Raw genomic sequence first — 24,480 nt, 5'->3', positions numbered from 1 at the left:
ACTAAGTTGCAGAGGCTGGCTTTGAATTTATAATCCTCCTGCCTCAGCCTCCCGAGTCACTGGGATTATAGGTGTGTGCCACTGCAAACTGGCTAAGCTTTCTTTATTGTCAGATTTTATAAAGTTTATAAAAAGAAATAATTAGCATAGAATAATTCTATAAACTCAAAAAACCATTCTACAAACTCCTGTAGATAAGCATATTTACACTAGAAAAGCAAGGTAATTCTCAACTTCCCGAAGTCCTGCATCTCTTAAAAAAGCTATTCCAGATAGATAACACATGCTAAAACATATTACTTATATGGTATTTTATAGTACTATGGTATAAAATTTTTTATACATTATCTTATTTGATCTCACCTCTTATCCTTATTTAGAAGCAATTTAAAAGTAGGCAGTTTTCAAATGTCCCATCAATAGAGGACAGAGTAAATTACAGTAGAGCTATACTGTGAAGTCCCATGCATCAGGAATAAATATCCTGATTTCTAGGATATAATAAGTGTAAAAAGCAAGGTACAGGAAAAAGCTTGTACAGGTAGTGTGTTATCTTTTATATAAAGGTATAGGGATAGGAAAAATACATAGATATTTATTCATATTTTCAAAGTAAAACAATGAAAGGATAAGTAAAACAAACTTAGGAAAATTGGATTGTCTTATGTAAATATTATATAATTATAAAAACTTAATCAAAAGGAGAAAAAGCATTTCTAAAAATTTTTTTAAAAGGCACTTAACTATATGTCAAATTGGTGGCATAATCACATAGAGAAAAAAATATATTTTTCCTTTTGTTTTGGTACCAGCAATTGAACCCAGAAGTACTTAACTACTGAGCCACATACCCAGCCCTTTTTCATATATATATATATATATATATATATATATATATATTTTTTTTTTTTTTTCCTTTGTGGTGCTGGGGATTGAACCCAGAGCCTTGTTCATGTGAGGCAAGCACACTACAAACTGAGCTATATCCCCAGCCCATATATTTTATTTATAGACAGGGTCTCACTGAGTTGCTTAGTGCCTTGCTAAGTTGCTGATAATGGATTTAAACTTGCCATCCTCCTGCCTCAGCCTCCTGAGCCATTGAGACTATAGGCATGCACCACTGTGCCCGGCCATTTTTCTTTTTTAATGATTTAAAGTAGTATTTTGGCTGCATATCCCAAGTGATATGTATATGATATACTAATACTATATAATATATAGTTTATATAGTATATATACATTAAGTCTAAAAAGAATTACGAAGAAATCTAAAACTATATCATATTCATTTTACTGGGTATTTTTATTGGTATATTGTAGGATAAAGTAAGTAAATATCTGCACTAATAGAAAAATTTTAGCATTAGAGAAATGAGGTACAAGCATAAAATCAAGGAAGACTAAATCTTACAATCTTAAATTTCTTGCTAGAAATATAACTACAAGCTCATGATTTTTTCTCTCTTAAAAATAACCATTTCCACAAGGTGTGGTGGTGCACATCTGTAATCCCAGGGGCTTGGGAGGATGAGGCAGGAGGATTGCAAGTTCAAAGCCAGCCTTAGCAATTTAGTGAGGCCCTAAGCAACTTAGGGAGACCCTGACTCAAAATAAAAATAAAAAGGACTGGGGATGTGACTCAGTTGGTTAAGCACCCCTGGGTTCAATCCCTGGTACAATAAATAAATAAATAAATAAATAAATAAATAAACCAACCAACCAATCAAAAAACTATTTCCTAACTCAAACCTTTGAAAAATACCTACAGCAATAATAACCACTATCTATGTATGTTATCTAAATAATATTTATCATTAAAAGGAATCAAAATTTCTTGGAGAAATGGTACATACCAGTTGTAGGGCAGAGAATGAGACTAAAAATCTTATGATGACTATCAGTCATGTCAAAAAGACACAGGTCAACTTAAAGGATTTTCTATTGACCAGATTTGGGGAAATTTGACATTAGAATGATAATGACTGAAAATGATTAGAACCTGTCAAATATAAACAAATCCATGAGTTCAAAATGATAATACCTGCAAACAAATGTATTGGTTACCAGTAGAAGTTTCAGAAATTGAAAATGTAGAAATACGAAGAAATAAATACAAAGAAATAAAAAAGTGTTTTATCTTTCCTAAAGAAACTGTTCTAAAATTAATGCTTTCCTTCTTCCAACAATATTCCTTAGCTTTGAATTTTGTACTTTTTTATTCACTAATATTATAGCCCTCTTATGTCATCTCTATAACAGTGTCAGTTCTCCATGGGTAATAATAGCACTAAAAAGAATCTGGAGAGAGGAAAGACCACACTATAAGACTAACAGAAAACAATGAACAAAATTTCAACAGAAAATCCTTCCCTATCAATAATTAAAATGTAAATGGGTTAAACTCCCCCAGTCAAAGGATACAGTGACTGAATGGATTTAAAAATAATACCCAACTACATGCTGTCTACAAAAAATCCCTTTAGATTTAAGGATGCACATAGGCTGAAAGTAAAGACAGAGAAAAGAGATATCCTATACAAATAGTAACCAAACGGAATGGGGGTAGCTGTACTTACATCAGACAAAGTAGACTTTAGGTCAAAAACTATCACGAGATGATTGAAATGATATTTTGTTGTTTTATTTCATTTCCCTGGTTAATAGCGAGGTTGAGTATCTTTTAATATATTATTTTTAAATTTTTCTCCTTTGTGAATTATCAGTTCATCTATTTTATAATTTTCCATTTATTGTTTATCTATTACTTTGTGTATGTAGCAATCATTTCTTGTTTATTTATATATATATATATAAATAAACAAGAAATGATATATATATATATATATATATACACACACACACACATTCTTTTAATTTCTGTCTAGCCTATTAACATTATACTATTTTATTGTAAAGACATTAAAATTTTAACATACCTAAAAACTATCACAAAAAAACAAAGAACATTACGTAATTATAAAAGGGTTAATCTATCAGGAAGATATGATGGGTACACAGATATCCTTCATAACTTGTGTGTATAAACATATACACTCAATATCAGAGTACTTAAATATATAAATTATATAAATATATAAATAATATATATAATATAAAATATAAATATATAAAAGCAACATGACATAACTAGAGGGAGAAATATGCAGCAATATAATAATAGTAGGAGGCTTTAATATATCACTTTTAATAATGGATAGAATAATGGCTACCGGAGGGCAAGTAAAATTCGCTGAGGATTCTCAGACCCAAGCTCTACAAACTTAGGGTCTGAGGGAATGGCAAACTGGAAGAGTGTGCCCAGTCGTTCATGAAAACAGGGCTCCCGGGAGCAGCAGACCTGGCGTGTAGCCAGTATTGTGGTGAGCGGCACCCGTGAGAGGGGCCTGGCTAGAGGAAAAGTGGGAAGTGACTAGACACAAGAGGAGGCCCTAGGCACTCAGGATTGGAGACTCCCCCAGTCTGGGAGGAGCTGCTGCACAGTGATTGGTTCCGCGTATTGACAGCAGAAACTTGGCCTGGTGGGCACAGCGCCACCTACTGGAAGAGAAGTTAATCAAACTCTAAGACTGCATTTATTAGTTTTTGTTTTCTTTTTTCTTTTCTCTTTTTTTTTTTGATTTGGGTTTTTCTTTCATTTTCATTTTTCTTTCTTGTTTTTTTAAAAATTTTTTTACAATTTTTTAAATGTTTTTTCTTCTAATTTTAATCTTAATTTTTTTTTACTATTTAAAAAAATTTTTTTTCCTTTTTTTATTTCCTATTTTTTTTTTCTTTTGGCTTTTCATTTCTTTTCAATTTTCGTATCCCCCCTCCCTTGAATTCTACCTGCTTACTCTCATTCTCTTTAGTGACTTCTTCCCTTCCCTTCTAATACCTTTCCTCCCAAGCATCAAATAAATTTATAGGAGTAAACAGTAACTCAGCAGTCAAACAGAACAAGAAGTAACATGAGCATCTTCAAAAAGCAAGGAAGAAAAGGAGCACAAACAATGCAGGACAGCCTAAATATTCAGGAGGATCTAGAGTCATCAGAAAAATGGTCATATAAAGAACTCAAGGAACACCTTAGACAGATGGAATGGAACCTTAAAGAGGATACAAGACAGCAAATTCAAGCAGCAAAAGAACACATTGAGAATGAATTACATAAACAGATAAAAGAAGAAGTTAAGCATCTCTATCAGGAGATAGAGATTATAAAAAATAATCAAACAATAATTCTAGAAATGAAGGAAATGATAAACCAAATTAAAACTCAATTGAGAGTATCACTAACAGAGTGGAGCAAGTAGAAGCCAGAACGTCAGATAATGAAGACAAAATATATCATCTTGAAAAGAGTGTAGCCAACTCAGAAAGGCTGGTAAAAAATCACGAGAAAAACATCCAAGAGTTATGGGATAACATAAAAAAACCAAACTTACGAGTCATCGGGATAGAAGAAGGTACAGAGATTCAAACCAAGGGAATGAGTAACCTGCTGAATGAAATAATTACAGAAAACTTTCCAGAAATAAAAAAGGAAACAGATATACAAATTGAAGATGCATACAGGACACCGAGCACACAAAATCACAGTAGACCAACGCCAAGACACATTGTTATGAAGATATCCAATATACAGAACAAAGAGAAAATATTAAAAGCTACAAGAGAAAGGAGACAGATTACATTCAGGGGTAAACCAATAAGGTTAACAACGGATTTTTCATCACAGACACTGAAAGCAAGAAGGTCATGGAACAATGTATTTCAAACACTGAAAGACAATGGATGCCAACCAAGAATTCTGTATCCAGCAAAATTAAGCTTCAGGTATGACAACGAAATAAAAATCTTTCATGATAAACAAAAGTTAAAAGAATTTGCAGCCAGAAAACCAGCATTGCAAAGCATTTTGAGCAAAACACTACACGAGGAAGAAATGAAAAACAATAACCAAAACCATCAGTGGGAAGTGCCTCGGTAAAGACAGAGGGCGAGGGGAAAGATAATCATGGAGAAACAAACTAAATTTTTTTTAAAAAAGGATAAATAATCAAACATGGATGGAAGTACAAACCATATATCAATAGTAACTCTGAATGTTAATGGCTTAAACTCTCCAATAAAGCGACATAGGCTGGTATCATGGATTAAAAAAACAAATCCAACAATATGCTGCCTCCAGGAGACACATCTGATTGGAAAAGACATACACAGGCGGAAGGTGAAAGGATGGGAAAAAATATACCACGCACACGGTCCTCGTAAGCAAGCAGGGGTGGCCATCCTCATATCGAATAAAATCGACTTCAAGACTAAGTTAATCAAAATGGATAAAGAAGGACATTATATACTGTTAAAAGGAACCATTCACCAACAAGAAATAACAATTATCAATATTTATGCACCAAATAATGGTGCTGCGACTTTCATAAAACAAATTCTCCTCAAGTTCAAGAATCAAATAGACCACAACACAATAATTATGGGTGACTTCAACACACCTCTCTCACCATTGGACAGATCCTCCAAACAAAAGTTGAATAAAGAAACTATAGAACTCAATATCACAATCAATAACCTAGACATAACTGACATATATAGAATATATCAACCATCATCAAATGGATATACTTTTTTCTCAGCAGCACATGGATCCTTCTCAAAAATAGACCATATATTATGCCATAGGGCAACCCTCAGTAAATATAAAGGGGTGGAGATAATACCTTGTATTTTATCTGATCATAATGGAATGAAACTGGAAATCAATGATAAAAGAAGGAAGGAAAAATCCTACATCACATGGAAAATGAACAATATGTTACTGAATGATCAATGAGTTACAGAAGACATAAAGGAGGAAATCAAAAAATTCTTAGAGATAAATGAAAATACAGACACAACATATCAGAATCTATGGGACACAATGAAAGCAGTTTTAAGAGGAAAATTCATCGCCTGGTGGTCATTCCTCAAAAAAAGAAAAAACCAACAAATAAATGAGCTCACACTTCATCTCAAAGCCCTAGAAAAGAAAGAGCAAAACAACAGCAAATGTAGCAGAAGGCAAGAAATAATTAAAATCAGAGTGGAAATCAATGAAATTGAAACAAAAGAAACTATTGAAAAAATTAACAAAACTAAAAGTTGGTTCTTCGAAAAAATAAATAAGATCGACAGACCTTTAGCCATGCTAACGAAGAGAAGAAGAGAGAGAACTCAAATTACTAACATACGGGATGAAAAAGGCAATATCACAACAGATGCTACAGAAATACAGAAGACAATTAGAAATTATTTTGAAAACCTATATTCCAATAAAATAGAAGATAGTGAAGACATCGATAAATTTCTTGAGTCATATGATTTGCCCAGACTGAGTCAGGAGGATACACACAATTTGAACAGACCAATATCAATGGATGAAATTGAAGAAGCCATCAAAAGACTACCAACCAAGAAAAGTCCAGGACCGGATGGGTATACAGCGGAGTTTTACAAAACTTTTAAAGAAGAATTAATACCAATACTTTTCAAGTTATTTCAGGAAATAGAAAAAGAGGGAGCTCTTCCAAATTCATTCTATGAGGCCAACATCACCCTGATTCCGAAACCAGACAAAGACACCTCAAAGAAAGAAAACTACAGACCAATATCTCTAATGAACCTAGATGCAAAAATCCTCAATAAAATTCTGGCGAATCGAATACAAAAACACATCAAAAAAATTGTGCACCATGATCAAGTAGGACTCATCCCTGGGATGCAAGGATGGTTCAACATATGGAAATCAATAAATGTTATTCACCACATCAATAGACTTAAAGATAAGAACCATATGATCATCTCGATAGACGCAGAGAAAGCATTCGACAAAGTACAGCATCCCTTTATGTTCAAAACATTAGAAAAACTAGGGATAACAGGAACTTACCTTGACATTGTAAAAGCTATCTATGCTAAGCCTCAGGCTAGCATCATTCTGAATGGACAAAAGTTAAAGGCATTCCCTCTAAAATCTGGAACAAGACAGGGATGCCCTCTATCATCACTTCTATTCAATATAGTTCTCGAAACACTGGCCAGAGCAATTAGACAGACGAAAGAAATTAAAGGCATAAAAATAGGAAAAGAAGAACTTAAATTATCACTATTTGCAGATGACATGATTCTATACCTAGAAGACCCAAAAGGGTCTACAAAGAAACTACTAGAACTAATAAATGAATTCAGCAAAGTGGCAGGATATAAAATCAACACGCATAAATCAAAGGCATTTCTGTATATCAGCGACAAAACTTCTGAAACGGAAATGAGGAAAAACACTCCATTCACAATATCCTCAAAAGAAATAAAATACTTGGGAATCAACCTAACAAAAGAGGTGAAAGATTTATACAATGAAAACTACAGAACCCTAAAGAGAGAAGTAGAAGAAGATCTTAGAAGATGGAAAAATATACCCTGTTCATGGATAGGCAGAACTAACATCATCAAAATGGCGATATTACCAAAAGTTCTCTATAGGTTTAATGCAATGCCAATCAAAATCCCAACGGCATTTCTTGTAGAAATAGATAAAGCAATCATGAAATTCATATGGAAAAATAAAAGACCCAGAATAGCAAAAGCAATTCTAAACAGGAAGTGTGAATCAGGCGGTATAGCAATACCAGACTTCAAACTATACTACAGAGCAATAGTGACAAAAACAGCATGGTACTGGTACCAAAACAGGCGGGTGGACCAATGGTACAGAATAGAGGACACAGAGACTAATCCACAAAGTTACAACTATCTTATATTTGATAAAGGGGCTAAAAGCATGCAATGGAGGAAGGATAGCATCTTAAACAAATGGTGTTGGGAAAACTGGAAATCCATATGCAACAAAATGAAACTGAATCCCCTCCTCTCGCCATGCACAAAAGTTAACTCAAAATGGATCAAGGAGCTTGATATCAAATCAGAGACTCTGCGTCTGATAGAAGAAAAAGTTGGCTCTGATATACATATTGTGGGGTCGGGCTCCAAATTCCTTAATAGGACACCCATAGCACAAGAGTTAATAACAAGAATCAACAAATGGGACTTACTTAAACTAAAAAGTTTTTTTCTCAGCAAGAGAAATAATAAGAGAGGTAAATAGGGAGCCTACATCCTGGGAACAAATTTTCACTCCTCACACTTCAGATAGAGCCCTAATATCCAGAGTATACAAAGAACTCAAAAAATTAGACAATAAGATAACAAATAACCCAATCAGCAAATGGGCCAAGGACCTGAAGAGACACTTCTAGGAGGAGGATATACAATCAATCAACAAGTACATGAAAAAATGCTCACCATCTCTAGCAGTCAGAGAAATGCAAATCAAAACCACCCTAAGATACCATCTCACTCCAGTAAGATTGGCAGCCACTATGAAGTCAAACAACAACAAGTGCTGGCGAGGATGTGGAGAAAAGGGTACTCTTGTACATTGCTGGTGGGACTGCAAATTGGTGCAGCCAATTTGGAAATTCCTGGGAAATCTGGGAATGGAACCACCATTTGACCCTGCTATTGCCCTTCTCGGACTATTCCCTGAAGACCTTAAAAGAGCATGCTACAGGGATACTGCCACATCGATGTTCATAGCAGCACAATTCACAATAGCTAGACTGTGGAACCAACCCAGATGCCCTTCAATAGATGAATGGATAAAAAAGAATGTGGCATCTATACACAATGGAGTACTATTCAGCAATAAAAAATGACAAAATCATAGAATTTGGAGGGAAATGGATGGCACTAGAGCAGATTATGCTTAGTGAAGCTAGCCAATCCCTAAAAAACAAATACCAAATGTCTTCTTTGATATAATGAGAGCAAGTATGAACAGAGCAGGGAGGAAGAGCAGGCAGAAAAGATTAACATTAAACAGAGACATGAGATGGGAGGGAAAGGGAGAGAAAAGGGAAATTGCATGGAAATGAAGGGAGACCCTCATTGCTATACAAAATTACATATAAGAGGTTGTGAGGGGGATGGGAAAATAAACAAGGAGAGAAATGAATTACAGTAGATGGGGTAGACAGAGAAGATGGGAGGGGAGGGGAGGGGGGATAGTAGGGGATAGGAAAGGTAGCAGAATACAACAATTACTAATAGGGCATTATGTAAAATTGTGGATGTGTAACCGACGTGATTCTGCAATCTGCATTTGGGGTAAAATTGGGGGTTCATAACCCACTTCAATCTAATGTATGAAATATGATATGTCAAGAGCTTTGTAATTTTGTGAACAACCAATAAAAAAAAAGAAAAGAAAAGAAAAGAAAAGAAAAATAATGGATAGACCAACCAAACAGAAGATCAATAAGGAAACAGAGGACTTGAATGATAGTACAGACCAAATGGATATAATAAATATACACAGAACAGTTGAATACACATCTTCTCAAGTGCACATGAACTTTCTCCATAAGGAATCATATTAGGTCATAAAACAAGTCTTAACAAATTTAAGAAGACTGAAATCATACCAAGTGTCATGCTGATCACAGTGGAATGGAATATTAATCAACAGCAGAAGAAAAACTGAAATATTTTCAAATAAATAGAAATTAAATGGTACACCCTTGGATGATCATTGGTTCAAAGGAAAAGTCAAAAAGGAATTAAAAACATACCTAAAGAAAAGCAAAATTGAAAACACAACATACCCATATTTATGGGATATAGCAAAAGCAGTACTGGGGTGAATTATTGTGACAAACAATCGCGATAATGATCTCAATTAAACAACCTAACTTTACATTTAACCCATTTACTATCTAGTAAAAGAACAAAGATGGAGGCATCATTCTTCCTGATTTCAAATTATATTAAAATAAATCTACAGACATGTAGACCACTGGAATAGAATCTAGAGATCCAAAATAAATTTGCCCATATATGGTAAACTGATAGTCAACAAGGGCATCAAGGATATACAAGGGAGAAAGAATAGTTTCTTTAACAAATAATGCTGGGAAAACTGGATAATCATATGCAGAAGAATGAAAGGGGACCGACCCTTCCATTTTCAAAAGATAGTATTCAGCCTTATCTGGATCCAATTGTAGTGGCCTTTCCCTTTTGCCAGCCCTAAGAGGGGTTTACAAAAAAAATCCAATCACCAAAATGGGCAAAATACTTGAATAAACATTTCAACAAGGAAGACACAGAAATAGCCAACAAGGGGGCTGGGGTTGTGACTCAGCGGTAGAGCACTAGCCTAGCATGCCCAAGGCCCTGGGTTCGATCCTCAGCATCACATAAAAATAAATAAATAAAATAAAGGCATTGTGTCCAACTACAACTAAAAATAAGTATTAAAAAATAAAAGAGAGAAATGGCCAACAAGCATATGAAAAGTACTCAGGTATTCAGGGAAATGAAAATAAAGACCACAAAGAAATTTTACCTCCTAGCTGTTAGGATGGCCATTATTAAAGAAACAAAAGACAACAACTGTTGGTGGAGATGTAGAAAAATCAGAACCCTTGCACTCTGTTAGTGGGAACGCAAAATGGTTCAGCTGCTATTGAAAATAGTACGGAGAATCCTCACATAACTAGAAATAGAACTACCATATAATTTAAAAATCTACTTCTGGGTGCTTATCTGAAAGAATTGAAATCCAGAGCCTGAAGAGAGATCAGCACTCCCATGTTTAGTGCAGTACTATTCATAATAGCCAAGATGTGGAAACAACTCAAATATTTATCAAAAGATGAATGGACAAGTAAAATGTGGTATGTAATACAGTGGAATTCTGCCCAGCTTTAAAAAAGAAGGAAATACTCCAATAGGTTACAATATGAATGAACCCTGTGGACGTTATGCTAAGTGAAATGTCAGTCACAGAAACACAAATCTGAATGATTCCACTACTGTGGAGTATGTAAAATAGTCAAATTAATATAATTAAAGAATGGAATGATGGTTACCAGGAACTGAAGTAGGAGAAATGGGAATTACCAACTGATATAAAAGTTAAGAAAGTTGAATAAACTGCAGAGCTCTGCTGTACAGCATTTACTAATAGTCATTTAGCATATGCTTAAAGTTATAAGGGTAGATCTCTTTTTAATTGTTTTTACCACATTAAAGATAAAAATAAAAGGAAAGCAATCTACTCCAATTCTGAAAGGAAAAACCCTAAACATACTCTTACATTGACATTCATGCTCTCTGTTATCCACCCAAAGGATATAAAAACTTACATACACAGAAAAACCTGCACATGGATGTTTATAGCTGCTTTATTCATAATTGCCCAAACTGGGAAGCAAACAAGATGTCCTTCAGTAGGTGAGTGGGTAAAGTGTGGTATATTCAGATAATAAAATATTTTGAGTGCTAATGAGCTATTATGCCATGAAAAGATATGAATGAAACTTAAATGCATATTACAAATTGAAAGAAGCCAGTGAAAAGGCTGTATACTGTATCATTCCAACTAGACATTCTAAAAAAGACAAAATTATAGAGAGAATTTGAAAGATCTGAGGTTTCCAGGAGTTAGGGGTGAGAGCAGGAAAGGGTAGGTGAATTCTGGAGTGAACCCATACAATGAAAATACTCTGTATGATACTTTAATGGTGGATATGTGTTGCTATAAATTTGTCCAAACATATAGAATATATAACACCCAAAGTGAACCCTCGTTAACTACGGACTTTGGACAATAAGGATGTATCAACGTAAACTCATCATTGATAACATATATACCACTTTGGTGGGAGATGTTGGAGATGGGGAAGGCTATGCATGTGTAGGGGTAGAGGATATTCTGAAAATCTGTACTTTCTACTCAATTTTGCTGTGAACATAAAATGCTTTAACAAAGTCTAAAAGAGAGAAAGCAAACAAAACAATTTGGTATGTCTTTCACATAAAGTACACTGTGAATAGCAATGGAATAAAAGAATAATTCAACTGAAGTCTTGATGTGGTCTGGTCAAAATCAGGTGCGCTGAAAAATTTGCCCCCTTCTTATAGTTGAAATTTTCAGTGTGGAATTGACAATAATATCCCAGTATTATTATAAAGAACATGGTAAAACAATACAACAAATTACATTAGTTCAAAAATATTGACTTACCTCGACTCTAGATCCAATGTAATTTCTATTAGAGAAGAATCTGAATCATCACAGACTTTTTCCAAACTCATACGTTTTTCCATTTCTTCTAATTCTTTCAGGCACTGATAATACTAGAGAAAAATTATAAATGAGTTCACTATGAAATAATTTTGCTTCATGCTGGGTGCAGTGGTACATGCCTATAATCCTGGATACTTGGGAGGCTGAGGAAGGAGAATTGTTAAGTTTGAGGCCAACCTGGGCAACTTAGCCAAACTTTGCCTCAATATAAAATAAAATATTAAGAAAGGGCTGGGGATGTAGCTCAGTGGTAGAGCACTTGCCTCGCATGTACTCAGTTCAATCCCTAATGCCAAAACCCAATTTTTTTTCTTCCTAATCAAACTAATTGAGTATTTATAGACACTTGGAATAATAGTTACTGGGACATTGAATATGACAGACAAATAAACAAACTATAACAAAATTCCCAGACCATGGGTTTAGGACATTAAAAGGAAAAAACTGTTGTAGGTTGACAGGCGGTTGTATTATCTGATAGGCTAGAATCTGATGCTTTATCAAATGCTCTTGGCTTACCTTGCTCCGATCGGGATCACAATAGTCCAAGAGAGAATCACAAAAATGGTAGCCCATTGACTCCAAGTCTTTTGTGCTGAAATGAGTGCCTCGTTTATTACCTAAAACATCAATAAGTTTATCTACCCTTGAGGATGAGTAAATCATTTTTTTCCTTAGCAAGCAGGTCTAAATGTAAGGGTATGAACAAACATTGATTTGATTCCATATCCTGTCTTTTGGATTTTCCTCTCTGGGACAGGTCATTTAACAGCCTATCATATTAAAGTTAAAAATAAGAGAAAGCAATCTACTCCAATGCTGAAAGGAAAAAAACTAAACTAAACTGTTACTTTTCCTTATTTTAACACAAATTACTTTATGTTGCAAGGCAGAAGAAAGTTCAGTTAGACACTTGTGTAATATTGGTTACCAGTTATAAACAGTATCAGTAGTCATTCTGGAGAAACTTGGGTCAAGATTTTGTGAGAGAATGTTTTCATCATCATGAATAATGTTCTATCAGTTTCAAGGTATTTTAAAAATTATCCAGAAATCACATATGTGGATGTCTAGTACTTTCCTTTGAGTGGATACATTGTCTAATAGTGTGAAAATTATCTTAATCTAGAATATTTTGAACACACATTATGCTAGATATAACTAAAAGATTTATTAAATGAGACTACAAAGCACATTTTAATTTTTAGTTCAGGGACCCAAGTGTTTCCTTTTAAATATAAACACACACACACACACACACACACACACACACACACACACACCACAGTAGTCTATTTTTGCCTTTCAAAGGGCAAATTCAATAAAAATATTTCTATAATTTTTAAGTATGTTCATTGCTTTGTCTTGAAATAATCAGAACCCCCCTTTTAAAAAATATATAGAAATCTTCTTTAAAAAAAAAGCATTTGAAGATTAGTTTACAAAACAACCAATTATTCTATGTACAACATGTCAAACATTCCTTTCTAAACAAAGGGAATGAAATAGAAATACCATATAATGGAAATTTATTCATTCCACTTATAGATCGACTAAACATCAGCATACATTTAAATGAGAAGAATGTGCTCACTACCAGATCAACTCCACTACTATTAATTTTATGTTGAAAATATATATCTTTGGTTTAATGATCTGGGAGCTGTGAGTGAGAACACTTGGCCTTACCCAAAGTAGATCCACAAAAGGTGGCCTCCATGGTAAAGCTGTTCCTGATTCCCATTTTCCACATTACCACCCTTCCTGTTCCCTCCTTGCTCTTCTGAATATTGAACTTGCAAGCTGGGAATGAAAACTGACAAGCAGCAAAAAAAGAAAAAAGAAGACACATATATTTCTTAGGAAGAAGGGTTAAAAATGAAAAACTAACTGCAAAATCTGCATAGATACACGTTATTTTCATTACTTCTCCATCCCAGATTGTCTGCTTTTTCTTCCTTTCTATCTCTTGCCTTACATACTGGTTAGAACTTTCAGTGCAAGGTTGTATGGGAGGGTTGAGAGTGGATATTCTCTTATCCTTAAGAGAACAATATTATTTTTCACCAAGTATGATGCTGGCTATAGGATTTTTGTAGGTGTCTTTTTATTAAGTTAATAAAAATACACTTTTATTCTTTATTTGCTGAAAGTATTTATTATGAATAGATGCTGAGTTTGTTAAAAGCTTTTTATATAGCAATGTGTGATAAGCTTGTGATATGTCCACACATTTTTTTCTTCTGTAGACTGTTAGCATAATGGATTACACTGGTTAGTTTTCAAATACAGAACTAATTTGATATTCTTATGATAAATCCCATTTGTTCAGGATGTATTACGCATCTTATAAATTACTGGATTTAATATGCTAATATTTTGTTAAAAATTTTTGCATCTATGTTCACGAAGTATAAGAGTCTGTATTTTTCTTTTCTTGTATAGCTTTGTCTTGTGTTGGTATCATAGTAATCCTAGAAGAAATTTTCTTTAAATATTTGGTAGAATTCTTTATTGAATCCATCTGGATCTGAGATTTCACTTTTTGTAAAGATTTTTTGGGGGAGGGGGTGGGGGTTGGTGGTTGAGGACCATTCAGATTATCCATTTCACATTGTGTGAGTTTTGGTAGTTTGTTATTTTTTAAGGAGTTGGCTCATTTCATCTAAGTTGTTAAATTTATGTGCAGAGAGTTGAGTTGCCCCTTATTGTCTTAAGTGATACCCTCTTTCATTTGAGTCGTCTCCTCCTCTTCCTCGTTAGGTTCCTCAGTTTTATTGCTCTTCACCAAGCACAAGCTTTCTGTTTTAATGTTTTTCTGCACTGTTTCTTTGTTTCCAATTTCACTAACCTGCTCTTATATTATCTACTTGTTTAGGGCTTATTTTCTTTTCCAGTTTCTTTTTGTAGAAACTTGGATTATTGACTTGAAATCTTTATTTTCCTTTTTAAGCACTGGTATTTTAACTAAATTTCACAAAATGTAACGTCATATATTTTTATTTTCCTTCAGTTTAAAATATGTATTTAATTTTCCTTGAGACCTCCCTCTTTGGACTAAGGATTATTTAGAATGTGGTTTAATTTCTATTGTTTGGAAATCTTTTTTTCTTTTATTGATTTCTAAATTAATTCCATTATGTCAGATAACATATTTTATATGATTTCAATTATTTCAAACTTGTTAAGGTTTGTTTTAAAACAGGATATATTCTATACTTTAGCAAATGTTCTACGTACATTTGTACATAATGTATATTCTGCTGTTCAGAATGTTCTGTAAATGTCCATTAAAATCAGTTGTTTGATGGTTTTTATGGTTTGGATATAAGGTGTCCCCGGAAAAAGTTCATGTGTTGTGCAGTGCAGGAGTGTTCTGAGGTGAAATGATTAGATTATGAGAGGTGAGTGGACTATTAGGTGGTAGGTATATGGAGGTAGGAAGCAGATTACTGGGGGCATGACCTTGGGGTTGTGTCTTGTCCCAGGCTTCTCTCTGCTTCCTGGATGTCATGAGCTGAGCAGTTTTCCTCTGCCATGCCCTGCCACCATGATGTTCTATCTCACTTCAGGCCCAGAGTGATGGAGTCACCTGACCAGTCCTTTTTATTGTTTATTTTGAGACAAGATCTCTCTGAGTTGCTGAGCATGGCCTGGAACTTGCTGTCCTTCTGCCTCAATCTCCTGAGTTGCTAGAATCACAGGCATGTGCCACCATACCTGGAAAACCTCTATATTTTAAACAAAATTTATATTACGTGGAAGGCCTGTTTAAACTGTAGACTGGTTGGTTGTATTGCTCAAGAAACCTCATCCATTTTATGTCAGAAAATATGTCAACAGACAAATATTAAAATATCTTAACAAAATGGGATCATTTTATAGGAGTAATAAAATATACCTATGAGTACTGACATGATGTTATATAGGGACAGTTTCAGGAACTGGGGTTGATTTCGCTGATCTTTCTGAAGGAACAAATACTCTTTGGGTAGTAAACCTATGCTTTCTGTAAATAGCTCTTCTACCAGATCATCTTTTCCTTTTTATATCTTTGGGTGCTAATTGTCTCCATAAAATAAAGAGTACTTCCCAATAAGTTCTTTATAGTTGAATTGGTTGGTTGAGAACCTAAGAGGAAGTCTACAGGAACTTTTTTTGTTGTTGTTAATCTAAAATCTTTTAAAAATGATTAAAAATTTTTCATATCTTTTGTAACTGAGTAGTTTCAACATTTTTATAGTATGAAAATGCACTCTATTCTTTTCTCATTCTAATTTCTCTGTATTTTTGAAATACTGATTACTGATTTTCTTCCTGGTAAAATTCTAATAAATACTATATAATATATAAAAGACAATATTTTGTAGGCTAAAAGCACATCTTTTAGCCTACACAATTAGGAACTGAATATATACTAAAACAATAAATAAAGATCCCCAAACAGATGAAAATGGTCAACAGAAGAAGCTTTGTAAAGGCCAAACATAGGGTATTTAGAGGGTGGGACTATGGGAATTTTTGACTTCTCATATTTTCAAACTGTTGGTCATGAACAATTCCACACAGTTATTTGTATGGTCAGCTGTATAAATCAGTCAAATGACTAACGAAAAGCAGGTTACTGAATAGGATTTTTTATTTCATTGTCCTACATGGACAACATTTAGTAAAATAAAAATTAAAATCTTAAAGATACTTACTTTATCTGGACAATTTTTACTCAGCATAAATGGGAAGATTCGTTGCTGTAAGTATAATGCTTTAGTTCTGTCACTACCATCACAGCCATACATGAAGATGTTCTCTTTCCTACTATGTCCATGTAGATCACAATATAAAATAACCTCTCGCTTCTCCATCAACCTACCAAAAAGAAAAAGAACAAATTACTAAATATTACCTCTGAATTTTCTTCTATGGGTACAATTCTGTATTTATAAATGTAAAATCCAAATAAATACAGTTTCTTATATCATAAGCTTTCATTTTTTCTCTTTTCTTATCTATGCCACATATTATTATTAATATACACTTTAAAATATGTAGTAAGTTCCTGTTTATTATATATAAAATCTGAATGCTGAAGACCTCCTCTCATAAGAAACTTACTCTCAAGACTTTCTCCCAGCAAGTTCTAGTCTATTGTTCTGGTTTTCTGTTATACTCAGAAAACAGGTCACTCCTGTTTTAGCTCATTACTTTTCACATTGATTCTGGAGGACTGGAATGTCTTCCCCTTTCATCTTTATAAATGTAACTGCTACCCACCCCATCCTTAGAAACCCTTCTCACGTTTCACTTCCTGCCTGACTAGCAGAGACCATCTATTTTTGTCTTTTCAAACTCCTATAGTGCTTTATTGGTAGCATTTCCTTGGCACTTGTCCAGAAAGGTTTCCATATTTTTGATATTTAAACTCATCAGGGATAGAGAATGCTTTTAATCTTCTAGAACAGCCCAAAATAAATACCCAAACATTTCTTAAAAATTGAATGCCTGAGAACCTGGTGTTGAAGCAAAATAATAGTTAATTCTTAATTAATGTGGTGGCTAAATATCATTCTGAGAAAAATGGTACCAAACTTTGAATTGAAAATTTGGTAATAAATTTCTAACAAATATTTTAAAGAAATTATTATACATTCTGTAAGGGCAGAATCATAACTTAGCACTCAATGATTTTAAAACAATAAAAAATAAAACTTTTGGGCGGGGATTGTGACTGAGTGGTAGAGCACTTGCCTAGCAAGTTTGAGGCCCTGGGTTTGATCCTCAGCACCACATAAAAATAAATAAAATAAAGGTATTATGTCCAACTACAACTACAAAATAAATATTTAAAAAAATAAGACTCTCAAACTGACTAATGAAAATGACTAACAGAGAAAGCTTTTGAAAAATAAAAAAAGTGGTGTTATGAGCACTTTTCTCTCTTTTTCATATTTTCAGATCTTATATAGCATTATTATATTAATAAAAATTAAACCATTTGTTGTTATATATGGAAGGATAAATACTAAAATGTTAGCAGTAGTATTATAATTATATATTTATAACAAAACTATTAATATCTAAAATAAATTATTTAAAGCATTACTTTTAATAAAAACAATTCTCCTTTAAACTATAATAAAATTTTAAACTGAAATCTGTTATATATATTTATTAACTACCCTTTATCTCATTTGTTGCCAAATAAATTCTAATTGACAACATACCTTTGACAAAAAGCCACTGAAAGATCATTATAAGTTTTTAGAATACTAACTAGATAAGCATGAATATCAAAGTGAACAACTTAGATATGAAGTATGTTGTGCAATTTTAAACCCCAAATTCCTCATTTTAATGACTCTTTAGCTTTTTATACATGAGTCAAAAAACCCCTCTACTTTTAAATAATCTATTCCTAAAGAAATATTATTACTTCAAAAGTAAAACAGGATATTAAGGTATCTTAACTTATATTAATTAAAATAATATTAGAGAATAATTTAGATTTTTTTCTTATCCACAGGTAACTAAGATTCTGTATTTTATATTTTACTCAGATCTACTCTCTCTTATTCTAATATGCTTTAAATATACTTACTCTTAGATCTACTTACAGCTGGTTCACCTTTGCACACATATAGGACCAATTTCTTATTTTATTTACCTGCCTTTGATTAATTGCACTGAGGTATTTCTCTTCCTTAGAAGTCTTTCTGAAACTCACTGAATAGATTTCTGCCTGTTAACCTTCCTCAAAGGCAATCTAACAACTGACACATTTGTCCATAAAGACAAGCCAAGAGGTTATGGTATGTAATCCATCATGTGTCAGGCCAGGAAATTCAATTAACTTTTTTCTTTTTGCACTTGACAAATCACATTGAATGCAATTAGAGCTCTCAATGTTCCAGTCCCTATTCTCAGGTATTAGTAATAATCTTCTCATTTAGTTCTCTCAACTTTGAGGTAGTTACTTTTGTTTCATAGATGACAAAACTGAGACTTAGTTTTTTTAAATTGCATAGTTAGTAAATGATATAAATAGAGATTTCAATGTGATATGCTTATTCTGAAATCCCTGCTCTTAAACAAAAAAGTTAAGAGACTTTGAACTAGGAATGGGTGTTCTCTTACTCCAATAAATCTCTCTACTGTAGCCCATGTCTCTTCCTCATTGTTGTTACCATAATCCATCAAAGAATTCAGCCAAATAATAAATAATTAAATGTTGTGTACATTTTACTCTTCTAGACTCTTTGGAAAATTTAAAGCTGATCAATTTTCCTAGGGGCAATTAAGATGACCTTCATGCAAGTTTAAATAACTATGAATCTCATAGTTAGACTCATTCAGCAATGTATGATCAACACAGTATCAGCTCTGTGTAATGTAGTTACTATTCACTTTTAAGGGATTCAAGGATCCCACTGTAAACATCACCACTACTGTTAGCTTTAGCAAGCAACCCTATTTGGGATATGCAAATTTAGCTATTATTTTAACAGAGTCATCAAAACATTCTGGGCTCTATTTCATTAATTTAAGGGAAAGATTTTCAATCCAGTGGCATAATGCCAGAAAATTATAAAATCAGTTGGGAAGAATGGGGATAAAATAAAATAGTTTCAAAGTCTCTTAAGAAAATTAAAGTAAAATTAATGGGATTGTGGGAGCAAAATTCTTGCTACCAAGTTTACTAATGAAGCAGAGATAATCTGAGGCTCCTTTTACCTGTGGATCATGTTCCGTGTGTACCAAACAGAAGGAAAAGAGTCCTTCAGGAGGGAGGTGTAATTGCGGTTGAGGTCGCGCCCAGCTAAGGAGCACCGGTAGTTTCCCACAATGACACCATCTGGATTCAGCATGGGTACCACCTTGAAGATGAAAGTGTCCCGAAGCAACTGGGCGTCACTTGAGTCTCCTAAAATATAATCTAGGAAGCCTTTCATGATCCAGGAGCTGTTGGTCTCACCCGGATGGACCCTTGCGGTCAGAATCACGGCCTTCCTCTTCCTGGAGTCCGAGTTCTTCAGGGGCGTGGTGATGGTCAACACGTACACCATGTTCCTGGCGAGCGTGTGGCACAGGACGCGGATTTTGCAGAACTTGGACCGGACTGGGTCATTATTGATGCCAGAAAGGTATTCTTGCAGGTTGGTGTAAGTGTAAGGGTAGCAGTGCGCAAAGTAGCAGGTGTCCTTGTTGTGTGGAAACTGGAATGTCCACGTGAGGGAGAAGAAGTGGCGGCCTTCCTGGCCCAGGTTATTCTTGTAGTACCTGATCTGGTCTCCTATTCTCCGCCAGCCAACGTTGTGAGCCTTGGCCTCCTTTTCAGAATAGAAGAGTGGGCGCATACCCCGATTGTAAAGGCTAGCGGGCTTGGTGAAGTTGACAATGGTGAATCTGTAGACAGTTTCTGCTTGGGTGTTAGAGACTTGGAAATAATACCACTGGGTGTGCTTGTTTGTGAAGAGGTCAGGGCGCACAGTCAACTGGTACTCGTATTCTGCCCTAATACACAAGAAAGGAAGGGGGGAAGCACATTAGAAGGTAAAAATTAAATCTGAGTTTAAGTTAAATGAAGAAAATTATTTATTTTTATCTATCTTACATATCCATAGAATTTTTTTGTGGGATGCAATGTTTACTTAGGCTGTATTCAATAGCAAGTAACTTCAAAAGATAAAATTCTGAAATTTTCTTTCATTGGCTGAAAACCTGTTTCTGTGCTAATTCTAAGTCCTTTGTATTTCTTTGTGTTCCAGAGAGCACAATAAAAACACAGGCTTTTGAAAAATTATATATTTCCAAGTAATTGTTTTCTAGAAAATAAATGATTAATGAAGTATTGATAATAAGAAAAATCCATATGTCCTTTGTTTTAGGCACATTTCTATTTTTAATTGATTTTTTAAAAGATAAATCACAGGGGAATGCATTACAATTCTTATTACACACATAGAGCACAATTTTTCATATTTCTGGTTTTATATAAAGTATGTTCACACCAATTCGTAAGACACATTTCAATTCTAGGGATATGAAATGGTTTTCATTGAGACTGACTATATCACATAGATTCATTGATCATATGTAAGTTATAAAATTTGAATCCCTTCAGTACAATAACTTCTTTAGTACAAGGACTACATTTTATAACTATGTGAATCCCAACTAAGTCACTGAAGATGATGTGAAATAAGGCTCTTCCAGCAAACTCATGGGCTTGATGTTCTGCCTCACTTGAGCCCAGGGCAATGGAGCTGCAGGACCATGAACTGAACCTCTGAAATCTGGAGACAGGAAGAATGGAGCAAGTTGGAGGCTGAGAATTGCCCTTCTATCTACACAAGGGCCCAGTCAGAAGGCATGGTTTATGAAGAAGTGGGCCTTCATCAGATTCTGAATCTGCAGGCACTTTGACTTTGGATTTCCCAGGCTCCAGAACTTGCTAAGGATCAAACCCAGGTCCTTTCTCAAGTTAGGCAAGCACTATACTACACCACCAGCCTAGAAAATGTTATTGTTAAGAGATGTTTAATTTTACCAAAATAGTATTCTACATTTAATGTAACAACTGTATAATTTTATTTTTTTGTTTGAAAATATGAACTATTTTTTAAAATAGTAAGATTGCAAGTATTTTATTTGAATCATAATGAAATACAATTTATTCAATAAGTATTTATAAATAACATACTCTGGAAAAAAGATATAAAATTATATTCTAAGTTTCCAAAATTTTAATGCTTATTTGTATTATAATTTAATTATTTATATTTTGATTAATCCTCATGTTGGAAGTATACTGAATATTAATTTGTAAAGTAGAAATAATAAAGAAAAATCTCTATTTTGACCTTTAGTATAAACAAGCTGCTTTTATTATAAGCAAATATTATTGGGATGTGTTACTCGAGAATATGGGATTTCTATTATGTAGTCAATGCTTTTTATTATTAAAGAAGAAAATACAATTATAGAAAACTGTTAAATAAGGACAAAAATGTTTCACTGGGATATTGTTTATAATGCATGGTTAATTGGGACTTTTTTTTGTATACCTAATACAAAAAATAAATAGTTGATGGTCTAGTCCCTCAAATAAAAATTATTAAAACCTACACTTTGACTACCTTCTGTAGATTACCACTCTCAAACCTTGCTTCAAACATCAAAGTATTGTCACAGGTGTCAACAGGTGGCTTCAAGGGTGTTCGATTGCCCCCAACTCGGGAATACACAAAACAGGGCTCTTTGTAAGCTGATAAGAGAGAAGACCATGGAGACGTCAAGACGTAACAAAAGTAGAGATGTCTAAAGTATGCCTACTATTCCACATAGAGTTTGGAAATACACTTCTACTAATATGAAGATTGTAAATCTAAAGTAATTTGTTACCAATTTATATAGATTTGGATTGAAGTTAAGAGACTCTAAGAGTACTTAGAATAGAAAAGCAATACCTAAATTAAACTTACATATTAATCATATTAAAATATTCATTCCACTTCTGCTCATGATAGAGTAACTAGTCCTGAACTTTCCCTTTTACTGTAAATGACTGTAAAATATGAGTTCCTTCCATTACTTTGGACAACATAATAGTTAGAATAGAACTAACTACAGTTACTGAAAAGAAATAAAATATATGGAGTGAACCCATATTTAGCCCTGATTTTAAGCACAGGGGTACTTTCTGGACCAAAGTTGGGGGAGGTTGCACTTAATAACATGACAGCTTTGTTGCATTGAGGTAAGATTGCTTTTTTTTTCTTTTTGAAGCTGCTGAAATTCGTAAGGCAGAGTAGAAGAAAGCTACATAGAGGGAGTCTAGAGGTTCCCCAGTCCTTCACTAAGGGTGTAGCTACAGGAAGGGTGAGACTCAGAAAGAAAGGAAGAAGCATCACTGGGGGCGAGACACCAGAGGGCATACAGTTTAGGAATACACTGGAATTCCAATGTATTCATGATGGAAATATTTCCTAGAACACCCTGGGCATTCAATTGTAACTCCAGAAAGCCTGTACCCTAGGTATAAGCACCATGTTCAAAAGTAAGGGTAGGATAAGATTAAGATAAAAATTAGTCTGCCCCGGTGTTCTACCACTGAGCTGTATTCTGAGCCCTTTTTATTTTCTATTTTGAGGCCAGGTCTCCCTAAATTGCTAAGGCTGCCCTCAAAATTATGATCCTCCTGCCTCGGCCTAGGATTATAGGTGCATGCCCTTATAAAGCGTGCATGCGCGCGCGTGTGCGCACACACATACACACACACACACACACACACACAGGCCACAGTTGTTGGGGACTGCCTCTCCTAACAGCTAAGGGTTTCTACGGATCTGGAAACCATTCTGTGCTCTTACCCATTCTGTGCTCAGACCCAGGAGACGTTTTGATGCTACTCTGTTGACAGTCCTATCTTGCTTCACCATCCCCCTTTAATTTCCCTTAATTCTGTCCACCCTTTTGTAAATTCATTAAATTTCAGTAAACTATCTTACATTACCCTATGTGTGCCATCTAATTCCTGGAGATACCCTTCACTGACTTGCCTATTGGATCTTATTTCAGTTATGTATGGGTATTACCAAGGGTTTAAAGGAGGTAACAATGAACATTATTAACACTATAACAAAACTCATGACATTTTATTTATACCTTGTTCTAAATTATTGAGGAGATCAGGATTATTTTGTACTTGTTATGGATTTTATACTACAATTTCTGTTTCTAAGGCAGGTTAGCCATGTTAATATTTGAAATCAAATTTTTAAAAATCTGAAGTACTTCTCTCATTTCAATTATTTAAAAATATGAATGTAATCATGATTTCTAGATTTACTTACTATATAGGAAATGGCCCCTGTGAATTTCTCTTCATTGTGTTAAGATTTTAAAAATACATCACTAAGATATCAAACGGCAACGGTGAAATTGTTTAGGAACCCCATCATTCCTCACTTTAGTGCTTCAGGAACAGTACAGTTTAGAATATGGGATGAGACTTCTGTGTTTGATTATTAGCACTCTCTTATCATAAAAGCCAGACGGATTTTGCACTGATAGATCTCAAAGTGTAATATTGATTGTGAATGATATCCTGAGATATAGTCGTGGATAACAATATGGGGTGTTTTCTTCTTTTTCAAAGATGATAACACTAAGAAATGCATTGAACAGGTGTGCAATTAAAAGAAACCCATCTGAATGATTGCATGAATGTGAGCCATAGATGGCCAGTGAACAATAGTTGCAGAGCACACTAGATT

At 34.1% G+C, this 24,480-nt stretch overlaps 1 protein-coding gene across 1 annotated transcript in view; it reads right to left on the bottom strand.

The window, feature by feature from the left end:
• The window catches only part of AGBL3 (AGBL carboxypeptidase 3), a gene marked incomplete at its 3' end in the record, with an annotated part of 86,613 nt that overhangs the window by 45,422 nt on the left and 16,711 nt on the right, over positions 1-24,480 (bottom strand). Inside the window, exons 6-11 of the mRNA XM_081283317.1 lie at positions 22,331-22,469; positions 19,937-20,716; positions 16,912-17,074; positions 13,898-14,024; positions 12,728-12,828; positions 12,146-12,258 (exon numbers count right to left, since the gene is read on the bottom strand). Coding sequence (XP_081139443.1) covers positions 12,146-12,258; positions 12,728-12,828; positions 13,898-14,024; positions 16,912-17,074; positions 19,937-20,716; positions 22,331-22,469 — 1,423 coding nt within the window. The remainder of the gene's footprint in view (positions 1-12,145; positions 12,259-12,727; positions 12,829-13,897; positions 14,025-16,911; positions 17,075-19,936; positions 20,717-22,330; positions 22,470-24,480) is intronic.

This window comes from Spermophilus citellus (genome assembly GCF_964194105.1).
Source record: "Spermophilus citellus genome assembly, chromosome: 3".
NCBI classification, from domain to species: Eukaryota; Metazoa; Chordata; class Mammalia; order Rodentia; family Sciuridae; genus Spermophilus; species Spermophilus citellus.
This window is presented reverse-complemented; position numbering and strand designations above follow the sequence as displayed.